This window comes from Protopterus annectens, chromosome 9.part0 (assembly GCF_019279795.1).
Source record: "Protopterus annectens isolate FY-2018-M chromosome 9.part0, PAN1.0, whole genome shotgun sequence".
NCBI classification, from domain to species: domain Eukaryota; kingdom Metazoa; phylum Chordata; order Ceratodontiformes; family Protopteridae; genus Protopterus; species Protopterus annectens.
This window is the reverse complement of record NC_056743.1, coordinates 598,468,098-598,492,988: the sequence shown is the minus strand read 5'-3', so window position 1 is coordinate 598,492,988 and position 24,891 is coordinate 598,468,098. Positions and strand designations below refer to the sequence as shown.

At 47.3% G+C, this 24,891-nt stretch overlaps 1 protein-coding gene across 1 annotated transcript in view; it reads right to left on the bottom strand.

Annotated features, from left to right (window-relative positions):
- CDCA2 (cell division cycle associated 2) overlaps positions 1-24,891 on the bottom strand; it is a 1,716,206-nt gene that overhangs the window by 441,476 nt on the left and 1,249,839 nt on the right. The window contains exon 9 of the mRNA XM_044083154.1: positions 7,772-7,857. Within this exon, the coding sequence (XP_043939089.1) occupies positions 7,772-7,857 (86 nt within the window). The remainder of the gene's footprint in view (positions 1-7,771; positions 7,858-24,891) is intronic.

Genomic DNA, 24,891 nt, shown 5'->3' with positions numbered 1-24,891 from the left:
TCAGAAAGCGTTTGGTGGAAATTGCCCATTCCCAGACTCTCATGGCCTCTCGACAAAGGGGGTAAGACCTGGTTCCTCCCTGCTTGTTGATATACCAGACTACGGACATATTGTCTGTCTGAATCGCAATAGTCCCTGTAGGAAGAACGTGGTGAAGTGCTTGCAACGCTAGGAGCACCGCCCTCATTTCCAGGACATTTATATGCAATGACGTCTCTGTGGGATTCCACGTGCCTTGGACAATCTTTCCCGCAGAATGCCCCCCCCACCCGAGGCAAGAAGCGTCCGTGGTCACTGTGGCTCGGGGAAATGCAGCGCAAAAGGGTCTTCCTGCTAGGGGCTCCGGAGAAAGAAGCCACCACAGAAGGGAGTCCCTGCACGCTCTGCTGACCGCAATCGGAGCGTTTAGAGACGAACAAAGAGGAGACCACTGAACTTGAAGGGTCCATTGAAGAATCCGCATGCGTAAGCGGGCATGAATTAGAAGCGGTATAGCTGCCGCCATAGAACCTAGGGCCCTCAGGACCGAAGCTGCAGTTGGTGAAGGTTGAAGGATTGCTGTCACATGACACCTCAGGCTGACGATACGGTCTGGGGTGAGGAAGGCTCGCATTGATCTGGTGTCTAGTCTTCCTCCTATGAAATCTATAATTTGAGTTGGATTCAGGAAAGATTTCTCCCAGTTGATCGTTATGCCCAGCCTTGGTGCTAGTTGAAGGAAGTAATCCCTGGCTGAGCACAGAAGATGCCTTGATGATGCAGTCAGGAGCCAGTCGTCCAGGTACGGAAAGACCTGTAATCCCTGGAGCCTCAGGTGGGCCGCTACCACCGCTAACACCTTGGTAAACACCCTGGGGCTGAGGTGAGACCAAAGGGGAGGACCCTGAACTGATAATGACTGGCTCCCAGCCGAAGCGAAGAAACCTCCTGGATCGCCTGTCCATCCGAATGTGGTAGCACGCATCCTTGAGGTCTATGGAACACATCCAGTCGTTCTCCCTCAAAGGGGAGTATAGATTGCAGGGTGACCATCCGGAACTTTGCTTGGTTACTGACAGGTTCAACAGGAAAGGTCTAAAATTGGTCTTAAGTCCCCGTCTTCTTTGGCACCAAAAAGAACCTGGAGTAAAACCCTAATCCGGCTTGATCTGGGGACGCGCTGGATGGCTCTTTTTCCCAGCAGCTGCTCGATTTCGAGCTGCCGCCTCCCTTTGGTCGGGTGGAACATCTGGGAGGCTGCGAGATTTGGGGATCTTGATTAGGGGTATTGAATATCCTCTGGATATGAGTCAAGCACCCAACTGTCTGTTGTTATGGACTCCCAAGAAGTCAGGTGCATCGAAAACCGCCCGACTGCCTCCAGAGACGGACAGCCGGGCAACCCTTCAGGGCTGCTGCGTGGGTTTCTCAGAGAAGGGTTCTCTGGACCCAAAATTGCCAGGAGCCCCCCTGCCTCTGGCACGACGACCTCCCCGTCCTCCTCTGCCACGGAAGGACTGGTTATCCGGAACAGGTTGGGACTGCTGCGACTTCTGGAACCACATCTTCTTCTGTCCCTTTTGGTTCTTAGAGAAGGACCTCTGGGGAGCTGAGAAGCGGACTCCGACGGCAGACAGCGTCTTCCCGTCCTTTTCGCTCTGGACTAGTGTCTCGCGAACAGTCTTGCCAAACAAGGCAGAACCATCGAAAGGGGCATTCGCGAAGGTCGCCTTAAAGGGCTCAGCAAAATCACAATGGCGGAGCCAGGCCTGTCGCCTCATGACAAGGCCTGCTCCGCTGGCTCTAGCGGCTCCCTCAGTAGCATGAGACAGCAGCCGCATAGATGTATTGGATACAGATCTGAGAGTGGCCATTCGGGTGGAATAAACCTGCTTATCCTCACTCGAGATGGACTCCGGGGGAGATGCAGCGTACTCTTTAATCAGATCTCGCTGCATCCTAATGACATGTGCCATGTAGTTCAGCGCTCTCAAGGAGAAGGTCGCTGAACTAAACACTCGCTTCCCAATTCGATCCATCGAACGGGACTCCTTGCCCGGAGGATGGACGGAGGGACTCTCCTGGGCCAATTCCCTCTTCGTGGCTGCAGCCATCATCATGGCATCTACTGGGGGACCCTTACTCCAGTGGGTGCGGTCTGATGGAGGAGAAAGAATGCGGTCCGGGCATTTTGGGATAGGCTCAATGGTGTCCGGATCCTTCCACGCCCTGATAGATAGAAGATCTACCAGGGGGTCAGCAGGAGGGGACACCCAAGAGGTAGAAGGGCCCGCCTCGAATGCCTCCAAGAACACAGACTCGTCCGAAGAAGCCTTGGGGGCAGACCACCCCCCCCCTGATCCTTAACATCTCCATGATGTCTCCAAATGAGACGTCCTCAGGGGGTGACCTAGGGGAGCCTTCCCCTTCATCCAAGTCCGTGTCTTCAGTGACGGACTCAGGGGAGTCCATGTGCCTCCTCTTGCACTTGCGCTTCGAGGTACTTCATCGGGGCTGTCCGAGGAGTACTCTTCAGCAGATGGATGTTCCAAGGGAACCACTTGGGACATCGAGGCGGGCTGTCCCTGGGACCGGCTGGTGGGGGCCTGGCCCAACTGCAATGGAGTGCGGGATGGAGCCGTGGCAGGGACCGGGGGCTCGGATGTCCTCGCCAGTGCCCTTTCCACAACGTCGAAAGCCGAGGGGAGCCAGCTTCTCTAAGCCCGAGCCGACCCCACCGGATCCGGCGTACGGATCGGAGTCGGAGCCGAAACCGCCGGATCCGAGAGGCCAGTGTGCTCCGACCTGGGCGGAGCCGAACACACACCAGCTCCCTCGGATCCGAGGCTCGGCCCTCGGCTCCGAGAGGTCGGGTCCGGTACCGAAGCACTCAAGGGATGGGACGGATCCGAGGTGCGCCGACCAATCGGATCCGACCCACCCCGGATCCAAATCTGCACGGCGCCAAAGCTCCGAACCCGTGGTATGGGTCGGAAAAGGAGCCTGGGCGAAAAAGGGTCAAGCCCCTCCCGGTTGGGGGGGGCTAGGAGCACTCCCATTTGCATTTGGGCCTGGATGAATTTCCTCATCATCCGGTCCATATCAGCTTCGCTCATCGAAAAGGTCGATCTAGAGGAGGCCACCGGCGGACCTAGAGAACCGTCTCGGTGACCTCCTGGAAGGGCTAGCCTCCTCCTCCTCGGGTCCAGGAGAGAACCGAGGGGAGTGGAGCCGAGGAGGAGGAAGGCTAGAAGGCACAGGGGAAGCCCGCTTAGATGGAGGAGCCGAGCTGGAAGCTTCGGCTCTCCTTGTGGTGCTTCTCCCTGTGCCTCTCCTTCTGTCTCTCCCTAGTAGAATCCTTCCCCTCCGGCATTTTTAAGGGAGGTTGAGTCCCAGCCGGAGGGGGAGAACTCACAGCAACAAGTTGCTGACTGGAGGGGGCAGAGGCCGAAGCAGTATCTGGGGGTAAAAGACCCGCCAGCACTAACTTCGACCTCCGTTCCCTTAAAGCCCGGGGGTTGAACCCTGCACAAATGGTACAACCAGAAGACAGGTGTTCAACCCCCAAGCATTAAACCCGAGAAAAATTAAAGAGGGAGGGAAAGCCTTAACCACACACAACACTAACTATATTTGTAACAAAAAAAGAGAATTTGAACAATTTTCCTGTCAGAAAACTACTTATCTCAAAAACCACGCCAGGAGCTCAAGAATTCCGTTGCTTCTTGAAAAGCGGCAAACGAAATCTGAGGTCAGTCAGGGCTTGGCAAGGGGTTATGGGTAAGAGGGAGGAGCTAGGAGCTCGGAGCCTAAGCTTTTGAATTGCCGGCTCGGATCCGAGATCGGATCCGATACCCACAGGTTGCAGACGAATGAAGTCTGCCTACTTCAGATCATATGCTTTCTGAATCTGTCCATTATGCGAGATTCTTTATTTTGTGGATGGACAGATGTGGAAGTCTAAGACAATTCCTTTTTGGTGGCTGCCACCATCACCATAGCATCTACTAGGACATCTATGGACAAATATTCCTTGCCAGAGGGAGCAGTAATGAACTTGTTGGGCCTCCTCGGAAAGAATTCCACAGGTTCTGGAGAGCCCCACGCCTTTTGACTAAGTTTAGGAGCTGGTCGAAAGGTGGAGTCACCCAAGAGGTGCAGGGGTGAGACCCGAAAGACTCCAGGTACACAGACTCATCCTCAGAAGGGTTGATGGGTTTCCAGCCACCTCTCAAAGGATCTCTAGGATGTCTGCAAAAGAGACATCCTCAGAGGGTGACAGTGGGGATCCTTCTGAATCATCCAGGTCCGTGTCTGAAGTGACAGACTCTTCAGAGGAGTCTAGATGTTTCCTCTTACAACTTCCTCTTCCGAGGGGCTTCTTCAGAGATACTCTGGAAAGGTTTCGGAAGAGACGGTTACGCTCACTGGGGTGTCCTGGTATTTGGCTCTCTATGCCTGGGGGGGGGGGGATGGTAGTGAGGCAGACTCTGGCACTTTCAAGGGAAGAGAACTTGGATCCGAGAGTGGAGCTGACTGCGGTGACAGCACACTCATGACCTCGAAGGCACCAAGATCCCGTTCTGAGGGAGCCCCCGGAAGAACCTGAGACTGCCCTCGACTCAAGGCTGTAGGCTCCAAACTGACCCGTGACGAAGCCCTGAGAGGTAGATTCAGATCACACAGCTGTCTGACCAGACACTCCTCTACAGACCCAATGGGAGAGCGTTGGCCCCTAGACTCCTCGCCAGAGGATGGCACTGAGGAAGTCTGAGCGGAAATCAGGACCGAAGATCCTGGATCAGGTCTTGGTCCAGAGGGTTCCACCATCATTAAATCTAAGACCTCCGGCTCCGAAGCCACAACTTGGGTCCAAGAAGGAATTGTCACAGGGGTAGTGATGGTTGTTGGTGCAGACGCCAGTCTGGGCTCGAAAGGATCTTGGCCAGTGCCTGTGTCTGTAGTAGTTTCTTAATCACCCGCTCCATGTAGTCATCAGTCTCCTGGATGACCAAAAGGATGGAGCCATGGATCTTGTTGACTGCAGTATGGGTGAATGTAGTACTGACGGGACAGGTTCCAATATAGGGGACCGGCTTTGAGTACAACACACTATCGTTTCCTAACAGGTCAATGGAGCCGAAGAGACAGATTTCTCGGGCCTAAAAGTCTTTGGGTCCTTGGTTGATTCTTTTGTCTGCTTCCTTGCCAGTTCAGATGCTGGCATTGAGGAAGCACCTCTTTTTGAAGATTTGTCTGACACTGATGTGGTCTGTGTCTTTATCCTTACGTTTTTTCGGATAATCAGTAGTCAGATGGCTTACCGAAGCCATTTCAGAATACGGAGATTGAGACTGAAAGTATTTAGCTAAGATAAGGTCCCTACGACATAGTTCTGTTGTTGAACAAAGCACAAAACTGACAGCGAGACACATCGTGGTCTGGGCCTAAACAGGTGACGCAGTAAAAATGGAAATCTCGGTGTGGTATTTGCTTTCCACAGGCTAGACAATTGTTAACTTTTTCTAACATCGGTTAGAGCAAGAACAAAGGATCCCCAACAGGGTACTTAGCTTTAGAAGACTTCAACTTCAATTTCGGAAATGAAAACTCGGGTAGCAGCCGACTGGCAGTCATGCGAATGGCTTCTGCTTCGGGGTCCTCGGCAAGAAAGACTGATGTAATGGCGTTGGCTGCCTGTTTTTATACCACTGATGACCTGACTTCAGTCCTGGAGTGAGTAACTGATGCAGAAATACTAAGCCTCTGGTATTCAGGCCGACTGAGGGCTACCCCTGGCAGGATAACCCAAGTGTGATGACTGCAACAGTGAAACACTAAGAACATCGACAATTTTTGACGAAAAAAAGAAACTTTTCTACTTAGCCTGGAGCCTAGTAGGAAGCAACCCGATCTAGTTTAGCAGCAAACAAGATCTGGGAAATATTCCCTGGGCATGATGGGATAGGGTATAGCCATGAGCCAGTGGAAGCTTTCAAGCTTTAGTAAAAGTAGTCTCGGAACCGATGCTCCGTTCCAAACCAAACCAGCAAGAATCAAGGCGAGATAGGACAACATAACATTCTACATTTCAAGCTTGTGTATTTGAAAGATGAAAAGGAAAAGTCTGCTGACTTTTTTTGCCACTAACTTTATTCATTCACTTACTCATCTCTCTGCGCTCTCTCATAACATCTTATTTTCTTTCATTCCTCTACTTGTGCATCAGTACATATTAAAATTATTCTGACCATCTTACGACATACCTCTTACTCTTAATTCTTCCCCTTACGTTCTCTTTCCTTAAAGTAATTTCACCAAGCTCGTTTTCCTTTTCCCAGCAAGAAAACTGGATCATGTTATGTTGATTGCACTTGCATAAATTGATAAAAATAAGCAAAATGCAAGTACAATGGTACCTTGGTACTTGTCAGCCTTGAAATGCGAAGTTTGTATTTCTCACATTTTGACTAGAAAAAATCCTGGTACTAGTTTCCTTTTTTACTTGTACTTTCTAGAGCAGGTCTGCTGTACACTTCATGTTTGCTTGCTATTCTTTGTGCAGATAAGTACAGTACTTTACAATCAAGTATCCTAAAGCGGCTAGTGATAGCCAACAGAAAAGAAAATTAGTTAGAACCAGTACCGAATGCCAAGAACAACCATCTTCACCACTGTAAAAAAAATAGAGGCCATCAAAGCAGCTGATGTTGCTAAAGGAGTGAAAGCTGTGACCAAAGATGACAGACACTAGAGGAAGTAGAAAAATTGATGTTGATATGGGTAAGTTAAAAACAGATAGCTGGTGATAGCATTTCACAGGCCATGATTTGTAAGAAAGAAAAAGTGCTGTATGCTGATCTGTTGAAATACAAGCCTGGAATGAGTGCTGAGAGCAGTGAAGTGTTTAAAGCCAGTCGTGGGTGGTTTGAAAACATTAAAAACACAAGTGGCATACATAGTGTGGTGCGACATGGAGAGGTAGCCAGTGCTAACAAAGAAGCTGCCGATGAATTTGTTCAGGAATTTAAGATGTATATACAGAGTGAGTTTTATTCCTCAACAAGTGTTCAGTTATGATGAGACAGGCTTGTTCTGGAAATAAAAATGCCCAACAGAACCTACGTCACTTGAGAGAAGGGATTACCAGGGCAAAAGCCAATGATGGACAGGCTAACTCTGTTATTGTGTGGGAATGCAAATGGGGATTTAAAACAATCCTCTGCTAGACTACTACAATGAAAACCTGCAAGTTTTCAAGAAAAATAATGTGATAAAAAGCAAGTTACATGTGATGTGGAGGGCTAATAGTAAAGCTTAGGTCACCAGGTATTTCGTCACAGAGTGGATGAACGAAGTGTTTGGCCCATCTGTGAAAAAAATATTTACTGGAGAAAGATTTGGCTCTGAAGGCTCTGCTTGTTTTGGACAAATGCTCCTGCTCACCCTCCAGGCTTGGAGGACAACTTGTTGGAGAAGTTTAACTTCATCAGTGTGAAATTCTTGCCCCCTAACACAACAGGATAAAACAGGTAGAAGATTCACAAAGGGAAACCCTTGATGAACAACCAGGCAAGGGGTAAAAACAGAGAAATAAAATGTCTTTCTTACTGTTGTAATTTTGTTAATTTTGAAGGAAGAGAAGTAGGTTAAAGTCAGACAAAAGAAACTCAAAATACTTTGCTGCCACACAAATGGACCAGAAATGATGCACACTTATGTTTCTCTCAGATTTTACTTTGCCTGGAGAAAAAAAAAACACAAACATTTATTAAACTTGATGGCATCCTACCTTCCTCCTCAACCGTAATCGTGGCTGGTCCTCTTGGGAAACTGCAGTGCTGTCAGAGACATTCTCCACCTTGGAAATTTCTGTCCCTTAAAACACAAGTTTCACATTTTAGGGGAAGAATTCTAAAACATGTATTAAATAACAGGTTTATGCAAGAACTGTGTGTGATGTTTAATTTATAACCTGGTACTAAAATTATATGGGCTATGTGAAATCAATGGCAAACGCACCTTTGCAGATTTTTCTTTTAAAATACTTTTTGACAGAAGATTTAAATGTTCACCTTGCCTGTTCAATTGACATTATACATAAATGTCTTCTACAAAGTCTCCTTGCCATGGCCTTGCTTCCTAATTTCATCTCCCCCCATTATATATTCAAGCCCCCTTATCGGTCAAAGACCATCCACAAAAGAACATGGTCAAATGTGAAACTAGTTTGCCTAGAATTTCTCACAAGATGCTCTCTCTCATACTTGCCTAGAATTTCTCACAAGATGATCCCCTCATACTTGCTACCTTAAGTGCTCTATAGGTTCACAGGTGAATACTAGGCTAACTGCACTGAAGGGCTATTTTAAGCCTAATCAATAACCCAAGGTTAGACTCAAACTGTGCAGTTTGTGTTTATGTGGGGAAGATCCTTAACCATTTTGCTACCCCCCCCCCCCAGTCGAAGTATATTTAAAGATTGTGTATTTCAAGAAAATTTGTCCTTTCAGGTACTTCTGCTTCAAAAAACAGTCTCTGTCAAAGAAAGATCTCAGACAAGTACAGAAACTCTTCTGAATCTTCTGAACTATAACGTGAAATTACTCTCTTTTTTTGGGGGGGGCATTCTCTCAGGTTAAAAACATTCCAAGCAGCTGGCAACATGCTGCTCCAGTAAAATGAAGAGAGAGACTTTTATGCTGGCTGGATCCAGAACAAAGAAACGACTCTGCTACAAAGTAACATAGGTCAGTGGGTCAATTGCTACTGAACCAAACAAATGCTGTCTGTTCCCCAAACTCCTGCATGTGGCTTATTAACACAGGTTAAGGATACTGTGCAGGAATGCTCCTTTTCCCCAGGCAAACGCTCTATACATTTAGATCAGATGGGAATGGATACTTAGAGGAACTGCACCCAGTCAATAGAGAGGAAAATAACAGTCCATGTAACTTTCTGCTTTCTAATTCGAACATGCCCACTTGTGAAGGAAAGGTAAGCAAGAAAAGCTGGCAGAATCTGAAAAAAGAAGTTATGTACTCACCATAACGTTCCATGTTTGTTGTCCAGTATCTCTTCTTCAGTCTTGCTGTTTGGGTTCGGAGCTGAAACTCTGCTCCAACTCGGCCAATACTAAAGCTCGAGAGATTCTACTGGCTCAAGGCTGAGTCCTATCCCATGGTGCTTAGCAGCTATTCCCCAGATCTAGTTTGAGGAAGAAGGTTCTTAGGATATGTTCAATATCCAAAGAGAATATCTGAAAACATATTGTCATAAAGATTAACAAGAAAGGGCAAGAAGGGAATTGGACCTTATATGCCAATTTCTGAGAAATTACCTCTAGATCCTCTAGGAGGGGATGGCTGGTTGGGATGCAAGACTGAGGGTGAGATAATGGACAACAAACCTGGAACGTTATGGTGAGTACATAACTTCTTTATGTTACATTGTCCCCTCTCGTCTTCATTCTTGCTGTTTGGGACAGAGTCCCCAGCACCTTTTTCTTGGGTGGCTCAAGGGAATAAACTCCTCAGGACAGTGCAACTAAAGGATGCCCTGTTCCAGAAGGCCACATCTTACTTTGTAATGAGTAATAAAGGTATGAGGGTTAACCCATGTAGCAGCAGCACAAATTGAATCGAATGGAAGTCTGGATTGAAAGGCAATGGAAGTAAATACCGCTTTAGTTGAATGCCCTTTGATTTTCCCTGGTGGTTCTTTATTGTGGGAATCACAGACATATGTGATGGTCTCAGTAAGCCATTTGGACAAGGTTACTTGAGATTGCCATACCTTTTTTATTTTCTGAATAGGAGACAAACAATTGGTCTGACTTTCTAAATTCTTTGGTCCTATGCAAGTAAAAACTAAACTGTCTATGCACATCCATTTAGTGGAGATAATACTCTGCCTTGTTGCTATAGTTAGGTAAAAACACTGGTAATTCTATATTTTGGTTTAAATTCGCACAAGAAAGTACAGTTGTGTACACTTAGCATAAATGTAGATGTTCGAGTGTATTCACTGTTGCAGTCATTACTTTAGGGTAATCTGCTGGCACGTTGCCCTCAGTCGGCATGAACAAGAGTCTTGGATCCTGCGTCAGTTGCTGTCTCCTCTTCCATGACGTCAGGTCGTCAAGGGTAAAAAACATGCAGCCAACGCCATTTTACTCGGTTTTTCTTGCCCCAGATGTCAGGTGTCCCCCAAATGGGGAGCAAAAAATATATATCTAAATAAACAGTAAATCTATAAATGCACTTTTAGAAACAAACTTTACCTTCAACTAAAAGCAAATACACCACAAAGGCATTTGAGTATAGTGAAGGAAAGAAAAGGTATAGAAAGGGGGATGGCGGGTGGGTAACCAGGACTGCAACAGTGAATACACAAACATCTACATTTATGGTAAGTGTACACAACTGTACTATGTTCTTCATGTTTCACTGTTGCAGTCATTACATTTGGGTAGAATCCCAAAGCTATGGATGGGAGGATGGAACTAAACCACACTAGAAGTGGCTACACGGCCCTGCAGAACTGCAGTGGCAAAGCCTGCCCTGGATTTGGAGTAGAGAGGCAAATGATAATGCTTTGTGAAGGTATGAACAGAGCTCCAAGTAGCAGCTTCTAGAATGTCTTTGGTTGGAACCCCTCTGAGAAAAGCTGCTGAAGTAGAGGCATTCCTGGTGGAATGTGATCTGATCCTCTTGGGCACAGGTTTACCATGGTTTAAGTAGCAGAAACTAATGCAGTGGCTTATCCACTTAGAAATGGTCTGCTTTGATATAGCCTTCCCCACTGACCCTGCAGCAAATGCTACCAGTAGTTGCTCAGACTTTTAGAGATTTGGTCTTAAGTAGAATCTTAGTTGCCTGTGTACGTCCAATGAATGCAGAATCCGCTCCCCCTTGTTCTGTGGATTTGGGTAAAATCTTGGCAGGTGAATGGTCTGGTTAAGAGCCACACTGGATATCACCTTAGGCATAAAAGAAGGATTGGTCCTGAGGGACACCCTGTCCGGGTAAAATATAATAAAAGGCTCCACTGCCATGAGAGCCTGTAGTTCTGAAACCCTTCTTGCTGAAGTGACTGCCAAGAGAAAAGCTGTTTTCCAAGACAGAAATTTTATTTCCGCAGTAGCTGCTGGTTCAAAAGGAGGCAGTGAGTTTTCCCAGTACAAAATTGAGGTCCCATGCAAGAGTTGGTGATCTTCTGGGAAGCCTTAAATTGTTGGCCCCTCTAAGATACTGTTTAATCAGAGGATGAGAAAAGAGGGGAGGCTCTGTGTTGTAAAGAGTCGAGATGGCAGAGGCATGCATTTTTATTGAAGAAAAAGATAGGCCCTTGTCAAGCATCTTAGTCAAATATTGCAAAATCTGAGGAATATTGGGCTTTGCTGTGTCTGTTCCTTGTGCTTGGTTCCAAGCACAGAATCTCTTCCATTTATCAACATAAGATTTTCTAGTACTAGGCCATCTGGCTTCCAAAATGACATCCATCATAGATTTAGAGAGATGTGGTGTTTGAATAATAAACCAATCAACCATGCTGCAAGATTCAGAGTTTGGAGCCAGGTGTGCAGAATTTGATTGCTCTGCTGAGACAGTAAATGAGGTATTTGAGCAAAGTACCATGGAGGAAGTTGAGACATATTCCTTAGAAGTGGGTACCAGTGCTGGCGAGGCCAGTCCGGAGCAACTAGGATCATTTTTGTTTTTTCCTGTCTGACGTTTAGTAAGACCTTGGAGAGTAGAGGCAGAGAGGGAAAGGCATAGACTGATAAGTTTTTCCAGCTGAAGGATAGGGCATCCATGTTCCATGCTTTTTTTGATGAGTTCTTGTGCAGAATTTGTCCAAATGATAATTTTGGGGAGAGGTAAATAGATCTATGGGCTCCCCCATTTCTGTGTTAACATGCTGAAGATTTGTGGATCCAGTTTCCATTCGTGCGGGTCCATAAGATTTCTACTTAGGCCGTCTGCCAGAGTATTTTGTTTTCCTGGCAGGAATTGAGCTTGAAGATGTATTTGGTAAATCAAGGCTGTGTTCCACAAGGCCATGGCTAGTCTGCATAGGGGGTAGGAATGTGTACCCCCCTGCTTGTTCATGTACCACATAACTGTGGTGTTGTCCGTCTTTATCATTAGTTGTCCTGGGTGAAGTAAGTCCTTGAAGGCAGTCAGAGCATTCTGAACAGCTAGCATCTCTTTCTGGTTGATATGCAGATGCATTTGGTTTGGGGTCCATTTGCCCTGAATGCATCTACCCGCCAGGTGGGCCCCCCCGCCCCCAAGCATAGTCTGATGCATCTGTAGTTAGGGTTTGGGTGGCAGGGGGTAGAGTGAATGACAGACCCTTGTTTTGGTGACATGTCTCCGCCCACCAAAGAAACTCCTGTTGTAGGCAGAGAATGAGAGGAATCATTGTTTCCAGACTGAGAATGTTGACTCCATAAACTTTTTAGGTACCATTGAAGTTTCCTCATATGCAGTCTCGCATATGGAATTAGTAGAATGCAGGATGCCATGAACCCCAAAGCCTGCAGAATTTGTCTTGCAGATAACTGGGTTTTTGTTGCCATTTGTTTGAAGTATGTTGTCAGTTGCCTTTGTCTGGCGTGAGTTAGGCCATCTGGGCAGTTGTATTCAAGCTTGCACCCAGGAATGTAATTATTTGAGTGGGTACCAGTTGTGATTTCTTTTCGTTTATGGTGTACCCTAGGCATGCTAGAAGCCTTTTTACAAGTGCCAGATGTTGAAGAAGACTGTCCTTGTCCTCTGCTCGAATGACAGTCGTCCAGATAAGGATAAATTTGAATGCTTCTTTGTCTACAGAATGCTATTACTGGTGCCAAGTACTTTGTAAAGACCCGGGGCGCAGTAGATAAGCCAAAGGGCAGGGCAGAGAATTGGTAATGCAAAAAACCTGCTTTGAAGCGGAGGTATCTTCTGCATGATTCCCTTATTGGGATATGCAGGTATGCCTCCAAGTCTAGAGTTAGTAAACCAAGCATTCTTGCCTAGCATAGGGAGTAGCTGATGTAAAGTCAGCATTTTGAATTTTGGAATGTCCAGGAACGTGTTCAAAATAGATTAAGTCCAGTGTTGGACGCCATGAATGGTCTTTTCTGGGTACCAGGAAAAGTCTTGAATAAAAACCTTGTCCTTTTTCCTTTTCTGATACCGGTTGAATAGCCCCCATATCCATGAGGGACTATGTTTAATACCCACATGTCCTGGGTAATTAACTGCCAATTTTGAGCATGAAGTGCTAGTTTTCCCCCCAAGGGGGCTGCCAAAAGATAAGTGCTTGGTGATGGTAGAGGAAAGCCATTGAGACTGCTTACTGTAGGGTTGTGCTTTGTTTCCTCCATATTTGGAGGTGAAGGCACCCCATTGTTTTGACCTGTAAGAACCCTGTGATTGGTATCTGAAGCCTTTTGAGAGCCTGGATTTGCCTTGAGTGGTTCTGTTGTACACAGGAAAGGACCAATTTTTAGCAGGCCAGTGTTTATTGAACCTGGGTGGCTGCACTTTCAAGAAATATTTTACAGTTTGCACAGATTTAGCTTTGTCTTCCATTTTCTTTAAAACCTCTTCTGCCTTTTTGCCAAACAGAGTACCATGCTGCAAAGGGATATCCAACAAATTAGCTTTTACATGATCAGGTAGATTTTGCTCCTTGATCCAGGCATGCCTTTTAATCACAAATCCAGTAACGGAGGCCCTACAAGAGGCCTCCAAGGAATCAAAACCACATTGATTTACTTTCCAACCTGCTCTGCTTAATGCAATAATTCTTGTAACTCTATTTTCCACACAATCAGATAAGGCTCCTTTGGATTTACGGAACCACATTTTTCTGCTCTTTTGACCTTTAGGATAAGGTGTGGTAAGGGCGGAAAAATGGACTCCAACGGCAGAGTCTTACCATCTTGTTGGCTCCTTGTGAGAGTTTCTTTCACTTTCGGCTCGAACAATGACGACCCATCAAAGGGAGCATCAATAAAGGAAGAACGGAAGGACTCAGCAAACTCACCAAGGTGCACCCAGGAATGTCTACAAAGAGCTATTCCTGTGCCTGTTACCCTGCTCACTCCATCGGCTGCATAAGATATGAGGCGCATGGAGGAGTTAGATATGGCGGTTAAAGTTGCATGCTGGGAATTAACCTTAGCAGATAAGGCCTGGGGTGTAGCACCTTGCAGGGTATCTTCTAGCACTTTTAGGAGATCCCTCTGAAGTCGCATGAAATGCAAAAAAATAATTCAGCGACTACAAGGTAAAGGCCGCTGAGGAGAACATACGCTTCCCATATCTGTCCATCATATGAGAATCCTGGTTTGGTGGATGAACAGAAGTTTCAGCTAACTCATTTTTTGTGGCTGCTGCCACCACCATTGCATCTACAGGAATCCCTTTAGTTAAATACTGCCCATCTTCCGGGGCCATAATGAACATATTAGGCCTCCGTGGAATGGGGTCCACTGAGTCCAGAGAGTTCCACACCTTTCGACTCACCAAACCCAGGAGTAGGTCGAAAGGTGGAGACAACCAAGAGGTGGAGAGGCGAGAACCAAATGCCTACAGGTATACCAACTCATCTTCAAAAGGGGAAAGGGACTTCCAGCCACCCCTCCAGGATGTCTGAAAAGCAGACATCCACAGAGGGTGACCGTGGGAACCCTTCTGAATTCTCTAAGTCGGTATCAGAAGTGACAGACTCAGGGGAGTCCGTGTGCTTCCTCTTACACGGTCTCTTCTGAGGGACCTCTTCGGGGAGATGTCCCGGGGAGGTATCGGAAGAGGAGGATCCACCCATTGGGGCTTTCTGGGGCACTGGCTCTCTACTCTGTAGGTGATGGAGAGGTAATGAAGATGTGGACACCGATCGTTTAGAGGGAAGAGAGACTGGATCCGAAGGTGGAGCAGACTCAGTTGAGAGCAAACACTGCATCACCTCGAAGGCACCGCGGTCCTGGGCCGAAAGAGCCTCTGGCCCCAAGAGGCCGGGAGATATCCATGGCACAGAAGGTGGCTCCCAGGCAAATGTTGGAGCCAAACTCACCTGAGCCTAGGCGCTGAGTGGGCAAGCCAGTTCCGACAAAGGTCAGACTCGACCCCACCAGAGCCAACCAGAGTGTCGGCCCCCAGGTCCCTCGATGGACGAAAGCATCGAGGAAACTGGAGCAGACGGCAGAGCAGAGATATAATTAGTGATTACTGGCTCTGGCGTTTCAAGCACAATGACCTCCATACTCTTGGACTCCAAACTTGTTCGAGTTGGAGGAGGAATCTGAGTAGAAGAGGATACTGTTGTTGGATCTAAGATCCAATGGGCTAGACTCAAGAGAATTTCTGCTAGGGCCTGGGTCCAAAGCAACCTCTTCACTACCCGCTCCACGTCATCATCCGATAGCCTGGAGGATCTAGAGGAATGAATACCTGCCACTGACTGCAGTAAAGGAGACACCGGCACCAAGTGAACAGGCTACAAGGGTGGTGACCAGCTCCTTTTTTGGCTCTGCAACGGTTCTGATGAGACAGATGGAAATGAGGGAGAAGCATGTTTCTCAAGCTTGGCAACTTTCGAAGCCGAAGAAGTTACAAGTTTGGTGCTGCTTATTGGCTCAGACATCGGAGTCGATGAAGCAGACTTTTTGATGGTGTCCGATTTTTTAGTCAGATTTCTTTCGTCCACTTTTAAGAAGCACCTCAATATAAACTTATTCCTCCTCTCCTGCAAGACCCTGGCACTAAAACTATGGCAAATGGAGGAGTCTTGGAGTGGACCCAGACAGTACACACAACTAGTGTGTACGTCAGTAATGAACATTTTTTGAGTGCAGGAAAAAAGTTATGTACCTACCATAACGTTCCATGTTAGTAGTCCATCTCACCCTTCATTCTTTACGTATGGGATCGGAGCCGATCCTCTGCTCAGACTCTGTCTATTTACAAGCTGGAAGACTTCTGGTTGGCTCATGTCTAGATAGGTATCCCATGGTGCAACAGTACCATCCCCAAATCTCCTCTGCTGCTGACTAGAAAAAAATAAAGAGCCCACAGAAAAAGCCCATACTAAAAGGTCTTCATAAATAATGAAATAAATATTTTCCTGTCTCCAAGTACTTCCAGGATGGGGACAGGAGGGAGGGTTCAAAAGAATGAAGAGTGAGATGGACTACTAACATGGAACGTTATGGTAAGTACATAACTTCTTTATGTTAAGTAGTCCTATCTCACCTTCATTCTTTACATATGGGACAGCGTCCATAGCACCTTATCCTTGGGTGGCTCAAGGAAAAATACTCCTGAGCACCATGGAACCAAAACATGCTCTACCCTGGATGTTAAATCCAATTTGTAATGAGTAATAAAAGTGTGAGGGGTAGCCCACGTAGCAGCTGCACAAATAATGTCAAGTGGAACCCTGGCTTGAAAGGCTGCAGAGGTAGATTGAGATTTGGTAGAATGAGCCTTGATCTTAAAGGGTAAAGGTTTATCCCCAGAACTGTAAATATAAGCTATACAGCTAGAAATCCAGTTAGAGAGTCACTTTGGAAACTCTTAAGCCCAATCTGGATTCGGAGAAGGAAATGAATAATTGATCCAATTTTCTAATGTCTAGTCCGGTGCAAATAAAATCGTAATTGTCTATGGAAATCCAGTTGGTGAAACCTGTACTCAGCTGCATTGGAGTGATTCGGAAAGAAAACCGGAAGATCTATGGACGGATTCAAAGTGGTATGGAAACAGACCTTGGGAACAATGGAAGGGTTAGTACAAACGGGTCTATATTAGAACATCAAGGCTGCAAACCTTCGAATGTTCTAATATCGAACCCTATGCAGCGAAAGCTTAAAATATTGAAGCAAAAGAAAACCGTTTTCCTAGGGAAATAATTTGGTTTTTGGTTTCTGTTGCTTCGGTATTTTCAGAGCTGTGGTGGAAAGTTACGGGTCGGGTTCAGCTAAGTGTGCGACTGTGTGGATGTGAGGGTTAGGGCACGTGTTAGGTATGTGTGCGATTATGTGGACGCGAGGGTTAGGGTGGGTTAAGTGAGTTAGGGTTAGGGGGCGGGTGAGATAAGTGGGCAATAGTGACGGACCTTAGGGTTAAGGTAAGTGATAGTGATAGAGGTGTGTGTATAGTTTAGAGTAGGGTTAGGTGTAAGATTTTAGGTGTAGATTGCTGTTTGTTTGGTGTGCTTGTGTTGTGTGTATGTTTTGGAACAGCGATTTTTTTCCCTAGGGAAAAAAAATCGCTGTTCTGACAGTTCGAGATTGTAAGCTTTCACTTACATAGGGTCAATTAATCACCGTTCGCTTTTTTAAGAGGTCAGTGATCTAATATAGACCCGTACGAAGGAACATCCTGTCTTTATGAAAAATCAGATAAGGCAGTTTTAACAGACAAGGCTTGCAATTCTAACACACATCTGGCAGACGTGACAGCCACCAAAAACAATGTCTTCCAAGACAAGAACTTCAAAGGGCATGAATGAGAAGGCTCAAAGGGCAGAGATGTTAATTTTGATAACACAAAGTTTAAATCCCATGAGGCCACAGGCACTTGAACCAGAGGACTTAGCAAAATGGCACCTTTGGGGAATGTTTTGCACAAATTATGAGACATCAAGTTAGAATCTGGAAAACCCAAATGGAAATTTGAAATTGCTGCCAATTGGACTTAGTTTCAGCCGCAGATCCTTGCTGAAACAGTTCAGAAAGAAATTCCAAAACCACTGGAATGGAGGCAGTGAAGGGGTCAACATCCATTTTCTCTGCCCAAAGAGAAAATCTTTTCTATTTACTGGAATAAAGTTTCCTAGTGGAAGGTTTATGAGAAGACGCAAGGATATGCGTCAAGGAAGGCGAGAAGTCGTGAAGCCTGACTAGGGATGGAACTGGAGCAGCCACACTGTCATGAGGGTGTCTAAGGAGGTGTGAAGTGAACCTGACATGCGAGTCAACAGGTCTGGAACCGGGTCCAGAATCCAAGGATCGTCCAGGAGAAGAGGCTCGAGGAAGGGGAACCAAACCTAACGAGACCAGTAGGAAGCAATGAGGATCAATTTGCTTCCCAGCCGTTGTGCTTTCTGAATCACCTTGGGAATGAGAGGAAAAGGAAGAAAAGCATACAGGAGACCCAGGGGCCAATCGTGAAAGAGGGTGACTCCCCCCGTAGGAGGGATGAGGGAAAAGTAGCTGCTGCATTTGGCATTGACTGAGCTGGAAAAATGATTGCAGCAAGGCTGTCCCACCTGCGGAAAATCTGTTCCGTTTCCTTTTTCAGAGACCACTAGTGAGGCATCAGGATCGCCTGGCTGAGCTTGTCGGCTAATCACATTGGTTGTCCCTGGAATGTCCGTTGCCACCAGAAAGCGCTAAAAAGATATCACCCATTCCCAAACTCGCATGGCCTCGCGACAGAGTGGGTAAGATCAGGTTCCGCCCTGTTTGTTGATGTACCATACTACCGACATGTTGTCTGACTGTATTGCAATAGTCGCCAGAAGAAGGTCGTGAAGTGCTTGCAATGCCAGGTGCACTGCCCTCATCTCTAGAACGTTGATATGCAGGTGGGCCTCGTGGTCTTGCCATGTACCTTGGAAAGTGCTGCCTAGATAATGCCCACCCCCACCCTGTGAGGCATCCGTGGTCACAGTGGCAACGGGTTGGCGAGGAACAATTGAAGCGCCCATGGTCAGTTGATTGGGTAATTTCCACCAAAGGAGATCCTTCTTGCATGATTCTGTCAGTAGAATGCAATGGGATAATGGAAGGTGCTGGAAGGGCCAATGGGACGACAGCAGCCACTGAAGAATTCTCATGTGTAACCTGGCTAGTGGCACTAACAGTATGGTGGAAGCCATGGTCCCAAGGATGCTGCAGAACAATCTTGGCTTTGACCCTTCGCAAGGGGAGAAGAAGCTGAACTTGAAGCATCAGGTTTTGTGCCCTTTCGGCAGAAAGACGAAACACCATGTTTACTGTGTCTACCTCTGTGCCTATAAAAATCACAGAATGAGAAGGCAATAAGGCAGATTTTTCCCCATTTATGGAAATTCCCAGTTGGGCACAAAGCTGAATAGTATTGTCTCTGTTCTGAAGGAATAGATGCCTGATAGCGGCAGTCAGGAGCCAGTCGTCCAAGTACGCAAAAACCTGGAATCCTCGACATCTCAGGTGAGCTGCCACCAGTGCCATACATTTGAATACCCTGGGGGGCTGTGGTGAGACCAAAGGGCAGAGCATGGAACTGGAAGTGACTGGCTCCCAGCTGGAAGCGTAGAGGACTCCTTGACGCCCAGTCCATTTTTATGTGGTAGTAAACATCTTGGAAATCTATTGAGCAGATCCAATTGTCTTTCCCTAAGAACAGGAGTATAGACTGCAGTGTAACCATCCGGAACTTGTCCTTCACTAATTCATTCAATCTGCTGGGGTCCAGAATGGGCCTCCAGTCCCCTGTACGTTTTGGCACTAAAAAGAAACTGAAGTTCTGGATCCTATTTGGTCTGCTGGGACACTTTGGATGACCCTTCTTGACAACAACGTGTTGACCGCCACAGTTTCCTGATCCCTGTGATTGGGTGGAACATCTGGGATCTTCGTGGGAACAAAAGGTGGAAGAGAAAAGGTTATTACATAACCTCTGGTAATAATTCTTTGTACCCATTTGTCTTGAGTGATACTTAGCCAGGCTTCTGGATACAAAGAAATGCAACCCCCAGCTGGCCGCAGAGAAGCACATTCGGGCCCCCACATCAGGAGCGCTGGTAAGTCCGGCCCCGAAAGAAATCGCGACCCTTCCTGGTTTTGCGGACTGCCTCTGCCTCTAGGGTGATGTCTACCATTTCCTCCTCCTCTGCCTCTGGAGGAGGAGTCACCCTGTGCTTCCTGGAAAAACCTCTGGGACTTCTTGAACCACATTTAACCGTCCCTCTGGCCTTTAGGGTATGGTCTAGAGGGAACAGTAAAATGTACTCCTATAGCAGACAGAGTTTTTACTTCTTGCTTGCACCGGGTGAGAGTGTCCTTTACCTTGGATCCAAACAATGAGGAACCTTCGAATGGGGCACTGGTAAAGGTAGACAAATGGTTCCGCAAAGTTACACACACGCATCCAGGAATGACGCCTCAAGGAAATTCCTGAACCCACTGTCCTACTTGCACCATCAGCCACATACGAAATATGCCGCATGGAGGAGTTAACGACAGAAGTCAAGGTGGACACCTGGGCAGAAACCTCGTCAGGGACTCCCTCAGTACATGTACCTTGTATAGAATCTCCTAACCCTTTAAGGAGATCCCTCTGGAGCCTAGTAAAATGAGTAAGGTAATTCAGCGATCCAAGGGTAAATGCCGCTGAAGAGAAGATACGCTTCCCGTATCTGTCCATCGTTCGAGACTCCTTAATTCGGCGGATGAACAGAAGTAGTATCCTCAGCTAACTCCTCCTTAGTGGCCGTCACCACCACCACAGCATCTACAGGCACACCTTTAGATAAGTCTTTTCCTGGAGGGGAAGAAAGGAACTTGGTGTGGTCTCCTGGGAACTGGCTCCACGGCATCAGGAGTATCCCACACCTTTTGACTAACTAAATCCATCAGTTTGTCGAAAGGTGGAGACACCCAAGAGGCAGAAGGTTGAGACCCGAAAGCCTTTAGGTACACAGACTCCTCATCAGAAGGGGGTGGCAGTGGGCCAGTCGCACCTCTGTTTAAGGATCTCCAGGATGTCTATGAAGGAGACATTATCAGAGCATGACTTGGGGGACCCTTCCGACTCCTCGAGTTCAGTGTCAGATGCCAAAGACTCATCCTGGGAATCGACATGCTTCCTCTTGCAAGTCTTCCGTGGGGGCTCCACAGAAGGACATTCCGGGGAGTTCTCGGAAGAATGGGGGCCACCGGCCAGTGGCACCCGAGGCTGGTGGTCTCTTCTGCTGCTCGAGGAAGTAGGAGCTGAGACAGAAGTACGTGCTATGGGGGGGGGGGGTGCCGGTACACCCAATAGGAGCTGATGATTGGGACAGCACACTCATCATCTCGAAAGCCAACCTCTATGGCTCAGAGGACCTCTCTGGTTCTGAGGAGACAGAGGATGCTGTCGGCGCCAGAGCCATCGGCTCCAAGACAGATGCAGGGTCCGAACTCACCCTAGCAGACACACCGAAAGACTCTGAATTGAAGAAGTTTGGTTCCAAGCATCCCTGTCGGGCCCGACTGGAGAGCTTCGACCCCTGGACACTACAGACGACATTGCAAGTGTCAGAGCAGAACTCTGCTCCGAAACAGCCACAATTGGAGCTGGAGCCGAGGGTTCCACCAGTGGTGCCAAGCACTCCGGCTCCGAAAAACCAGCATGGCTCGGAGGAGGAATGAACACAGAGGGTTGAATGGACTCGATTGGCTCCAGAGCCGACTGGGTCAGAGCCAACAATAATTTAGGCAAAGCAAACGACTTCAAATGTCTCAGCACTAACCTCTCCACATCTTCTTCCGATAAACTCCTGGAAAACCTGGATGACATGGTAGGAGATAAAGATCTCGATGGTACAGGAGACTTCAATAACAAGGAGACCGGTAGAGGGTCCATAGACCGGCTCTGAGAAGTAGTCTCAAGAATCTCAGCAGTTGGTTCCAAAAAACTTGGGACCGACCCTGCAACAACAATGCCACTCTGTCGGCTCTGAGGTCTGTGGAGCCGATGAGACAGTTTTCGCAACTTTAAGAGGTGGCTCCAAGACACCAGCCGGTGCTGGGGAGGGCCTCTTGGCAGATTGAGACTTTTCTTTACCAGATTTTGAGGGTGATGAGGAACTAGACAAGTCTTCCTCGAAGGAAGGTTTAAGACGACCTTTTATATTTAACTTACTCTTCCTTTCCTGCAACACCCTGGGACTAAAGGCATGACAGAATAAACAGGTCTCCTGCAAATGGAAGGCCCCTAAACAGTAAACACAATTACCATGACCATCCGTTAAAGACATCTTTTGGGAGCACTTAACACATTTCTTGAAACCGGAAGGCTTATGCTCCTTACTCTCTTTAGACATTTCTCAAATCAATAGAAAACATGCACACAGAGAAGAAGAAAGGAGGAGAAGGACTAGGTCCTCTAACTGAAACAGGCCTAACCCGGGCAAGAGGGGATAGGGTCTTTTAACTTAAACAGACCCAACAGTTATAAGGGAGAATAGCACACTCAATAGGAACAATAATAGAACAAGTCAACAGCAAAAATAAACAGAACGAAGTTCTGTCAACAATATTGGCAAACAATACTAACAGCAAACTAATAACTCTAAATAGCAAGTGGAAACCACCAAATTCTATTTAACCACACAGAATACTAGTGTGCAAAGAGCGCCTACTTTAATCCAAACAGTAAGCCTGGTACAAGGGATACCAAGAAGAAATAACAGCCAAAGGCCAAAATTGCACCAAATAGCACAAATATAAGATAACTTTATACTACGCTAATTAGAAGTTATGTACTTACCATAACGTTCCATCTGAGTAGGTGGATTCATTTGTCTGCATATCGGATCCGAACCGGCATGGTTTATCCAGCTATGGATCTGAGCTCCTAGCTCCTCCCCTCACCCATAATGCCCTGCTCTCCCTACATGACCTCAGATCGAGTTTGCCCTGTATCAAAATACCCTAGAAATGGGTAACATTCTATGCAGGAAACTGACAAGGCCAGGGGGATAGGAGGGCGGGATGGTTGCAGACAAATGAATCCACCTACTCAGATGGAACGTTATGGTAAGTACATAACTTCTAAATCTGAAGTAGGAGATTCATTTGTCAGCAACCTGTGGGACAGAGTCCCCAGCTACCTGAATCTTGGGCCGTCATGGAAGGATATTCGAGCACCGCGGAGCCAAAGGATGCTCTACCTCTAGATGTGATATCTAGCTTGTAATGAGAAATAAAGGTATGAGATGAAGCCCAAGTGGCTGCTGAACAAATGTCAACCAGAGGAATCCTAGCTTTAAAGGCCGCTGAGGTAGAAACTGACCGGGTCGAATGGGCATGGACTCCCTCCGGTGCGGGCCTCCCAGAAGTTTGGTAAGCTAAAAGAATACACTGCGAAATCCAGCATGACAAGGAGACTTTGGAAATTGGTTTACCCAGATTGAATTTGGCAAAGGAAATGAACAATTGGTCGGATTGCCTATGACCAGCTGTCCGGTTAAGATAAAAACGAAGCTGCCTGTGAACATCCAAGGAATGCAGCTTGTATTCACCCTTGTTCTGATATTTAGGAAAGAAAACAGGGAGGTTGATGGACTGATTAATGTTTGCTTCTGAAGCTACCTTAGGAAGGAAGGAGGGATTGGTCCTGAGGTATACGCGGTCCGGATGGAAGCCCAAGTAAGGCGGCTTCATGGATAAGGCTTGAAGTTCCGAAACTCTTTTGGCCGAAGTAATGGCTACTAAAAATGCAGTCTTGAGAGAGAAGAATTTTAGATCTACTGTGGCCACAGGCTCGAAGGGGGGAGCGGTCAAGGCCTGAAGAATCAAGAAAAGATCCCATGGTGGAACCGCTTGCTTGACAGGGGGTCTAAGCAGAAAGGTGCCTTTTAGGAAGATTTTACATAATTTGGCGGACATAAGAGGTCCAGAGTCATGACCAACATGATAGTGAGAAATGGCCGCAAGCTGCACTTTGACCGTGAAACTACTGGCACCATCATTAAAAAGAGTGGTAAGGAAGTCTAGCACCAAAGGAAGGGGAACCGTGAAGAGATCTAGACCCTGCCGCTCCTCCCAAAGGGAGAATCGTTTCCATTTACTGCGGTAAATTTTTCTGGTAGAGGGTTTATGAGCCGCTACCAGAATGGCCTTAACAGTGGGACGAGATACCGGGAAGTCCTGATTAGGAGTGGAACTGGAGCAGCCAAGCAGTTAGCTTCAGGTTGTCCAGATTCGGAGTTGGTAGGTTCGATGGGTGTGATATCAGATCCGGAATGGGATCTAGAATCCAAGGTGGATTCACTGAGTGAGACCTTAGGTAAGGGAACCAGATCTGTCGAGGCCAGAATGGGGCAATGAGGATCATTCTGCACCCCAACCGAGAGGCTTTCTGAAGAACCTGGAGCATCAGAGGCAAAGGGGGGTATGCGTAAAGAAGACCGGGAGGCCAAGCATGCACCAGAGCGTCTCTCGGGGAAACCCCTGGAGGAGGGATTAGAGCGAAAAAAACTGTCGCACTTGGTGTTTAAGGGAGAAGCAAAGAGATCGCAACAAGGAGTTCCCCAATGCGAAGATCGTTTCACTACTTGAGCATTGAGAGACCACTGCGTGCGGGAGAGGATGGTGCGACTGAGCTTGTCCGCAAGGATGTTGGACCGACCCGGAATATGCGTTGCGATGAGAAAGCGGTTGGTGGATATCGCCCATCCCCACACTCTCATGGCTTCTCGACATAAAGGGTAAGACCTGTTTCCCCCCTGTTTGTTGATGCACCAGACCACCGACATGTTGTCTGACTGAATCGCAATTGTTCCCAGGGGAAGAAAGGCCTGAAGTGCTTGCAATGCCAAGAGCACTGCTCTCATCTCTATAACATTGATATGCAGGGAGGTCTCTGAATTGTTCCACGTGCCTTGGACTGTCCGGCCTGCAAAATGCCCCCCCCACCCGAGGCGGGAGGCGTTCGTGGTCACCGTGGCGAGAGGGGGAGAAGCACAAAAGGGGCGGCCTCCATGGAGATCCTGGGAATGGAGCCACCACAAGAGAGACCGCTTGCAAGCCTTGCTGATCGCGATGGGATGATGCAGGGGGAGAGAAAGGTATGACCACAGTACTTTAAGTGTCCACTGAAGGACCCGCATGTTGAACCTGGCGAGTGGAAAAGAAATCGCTGCCGCCATGGACCCTGGTGC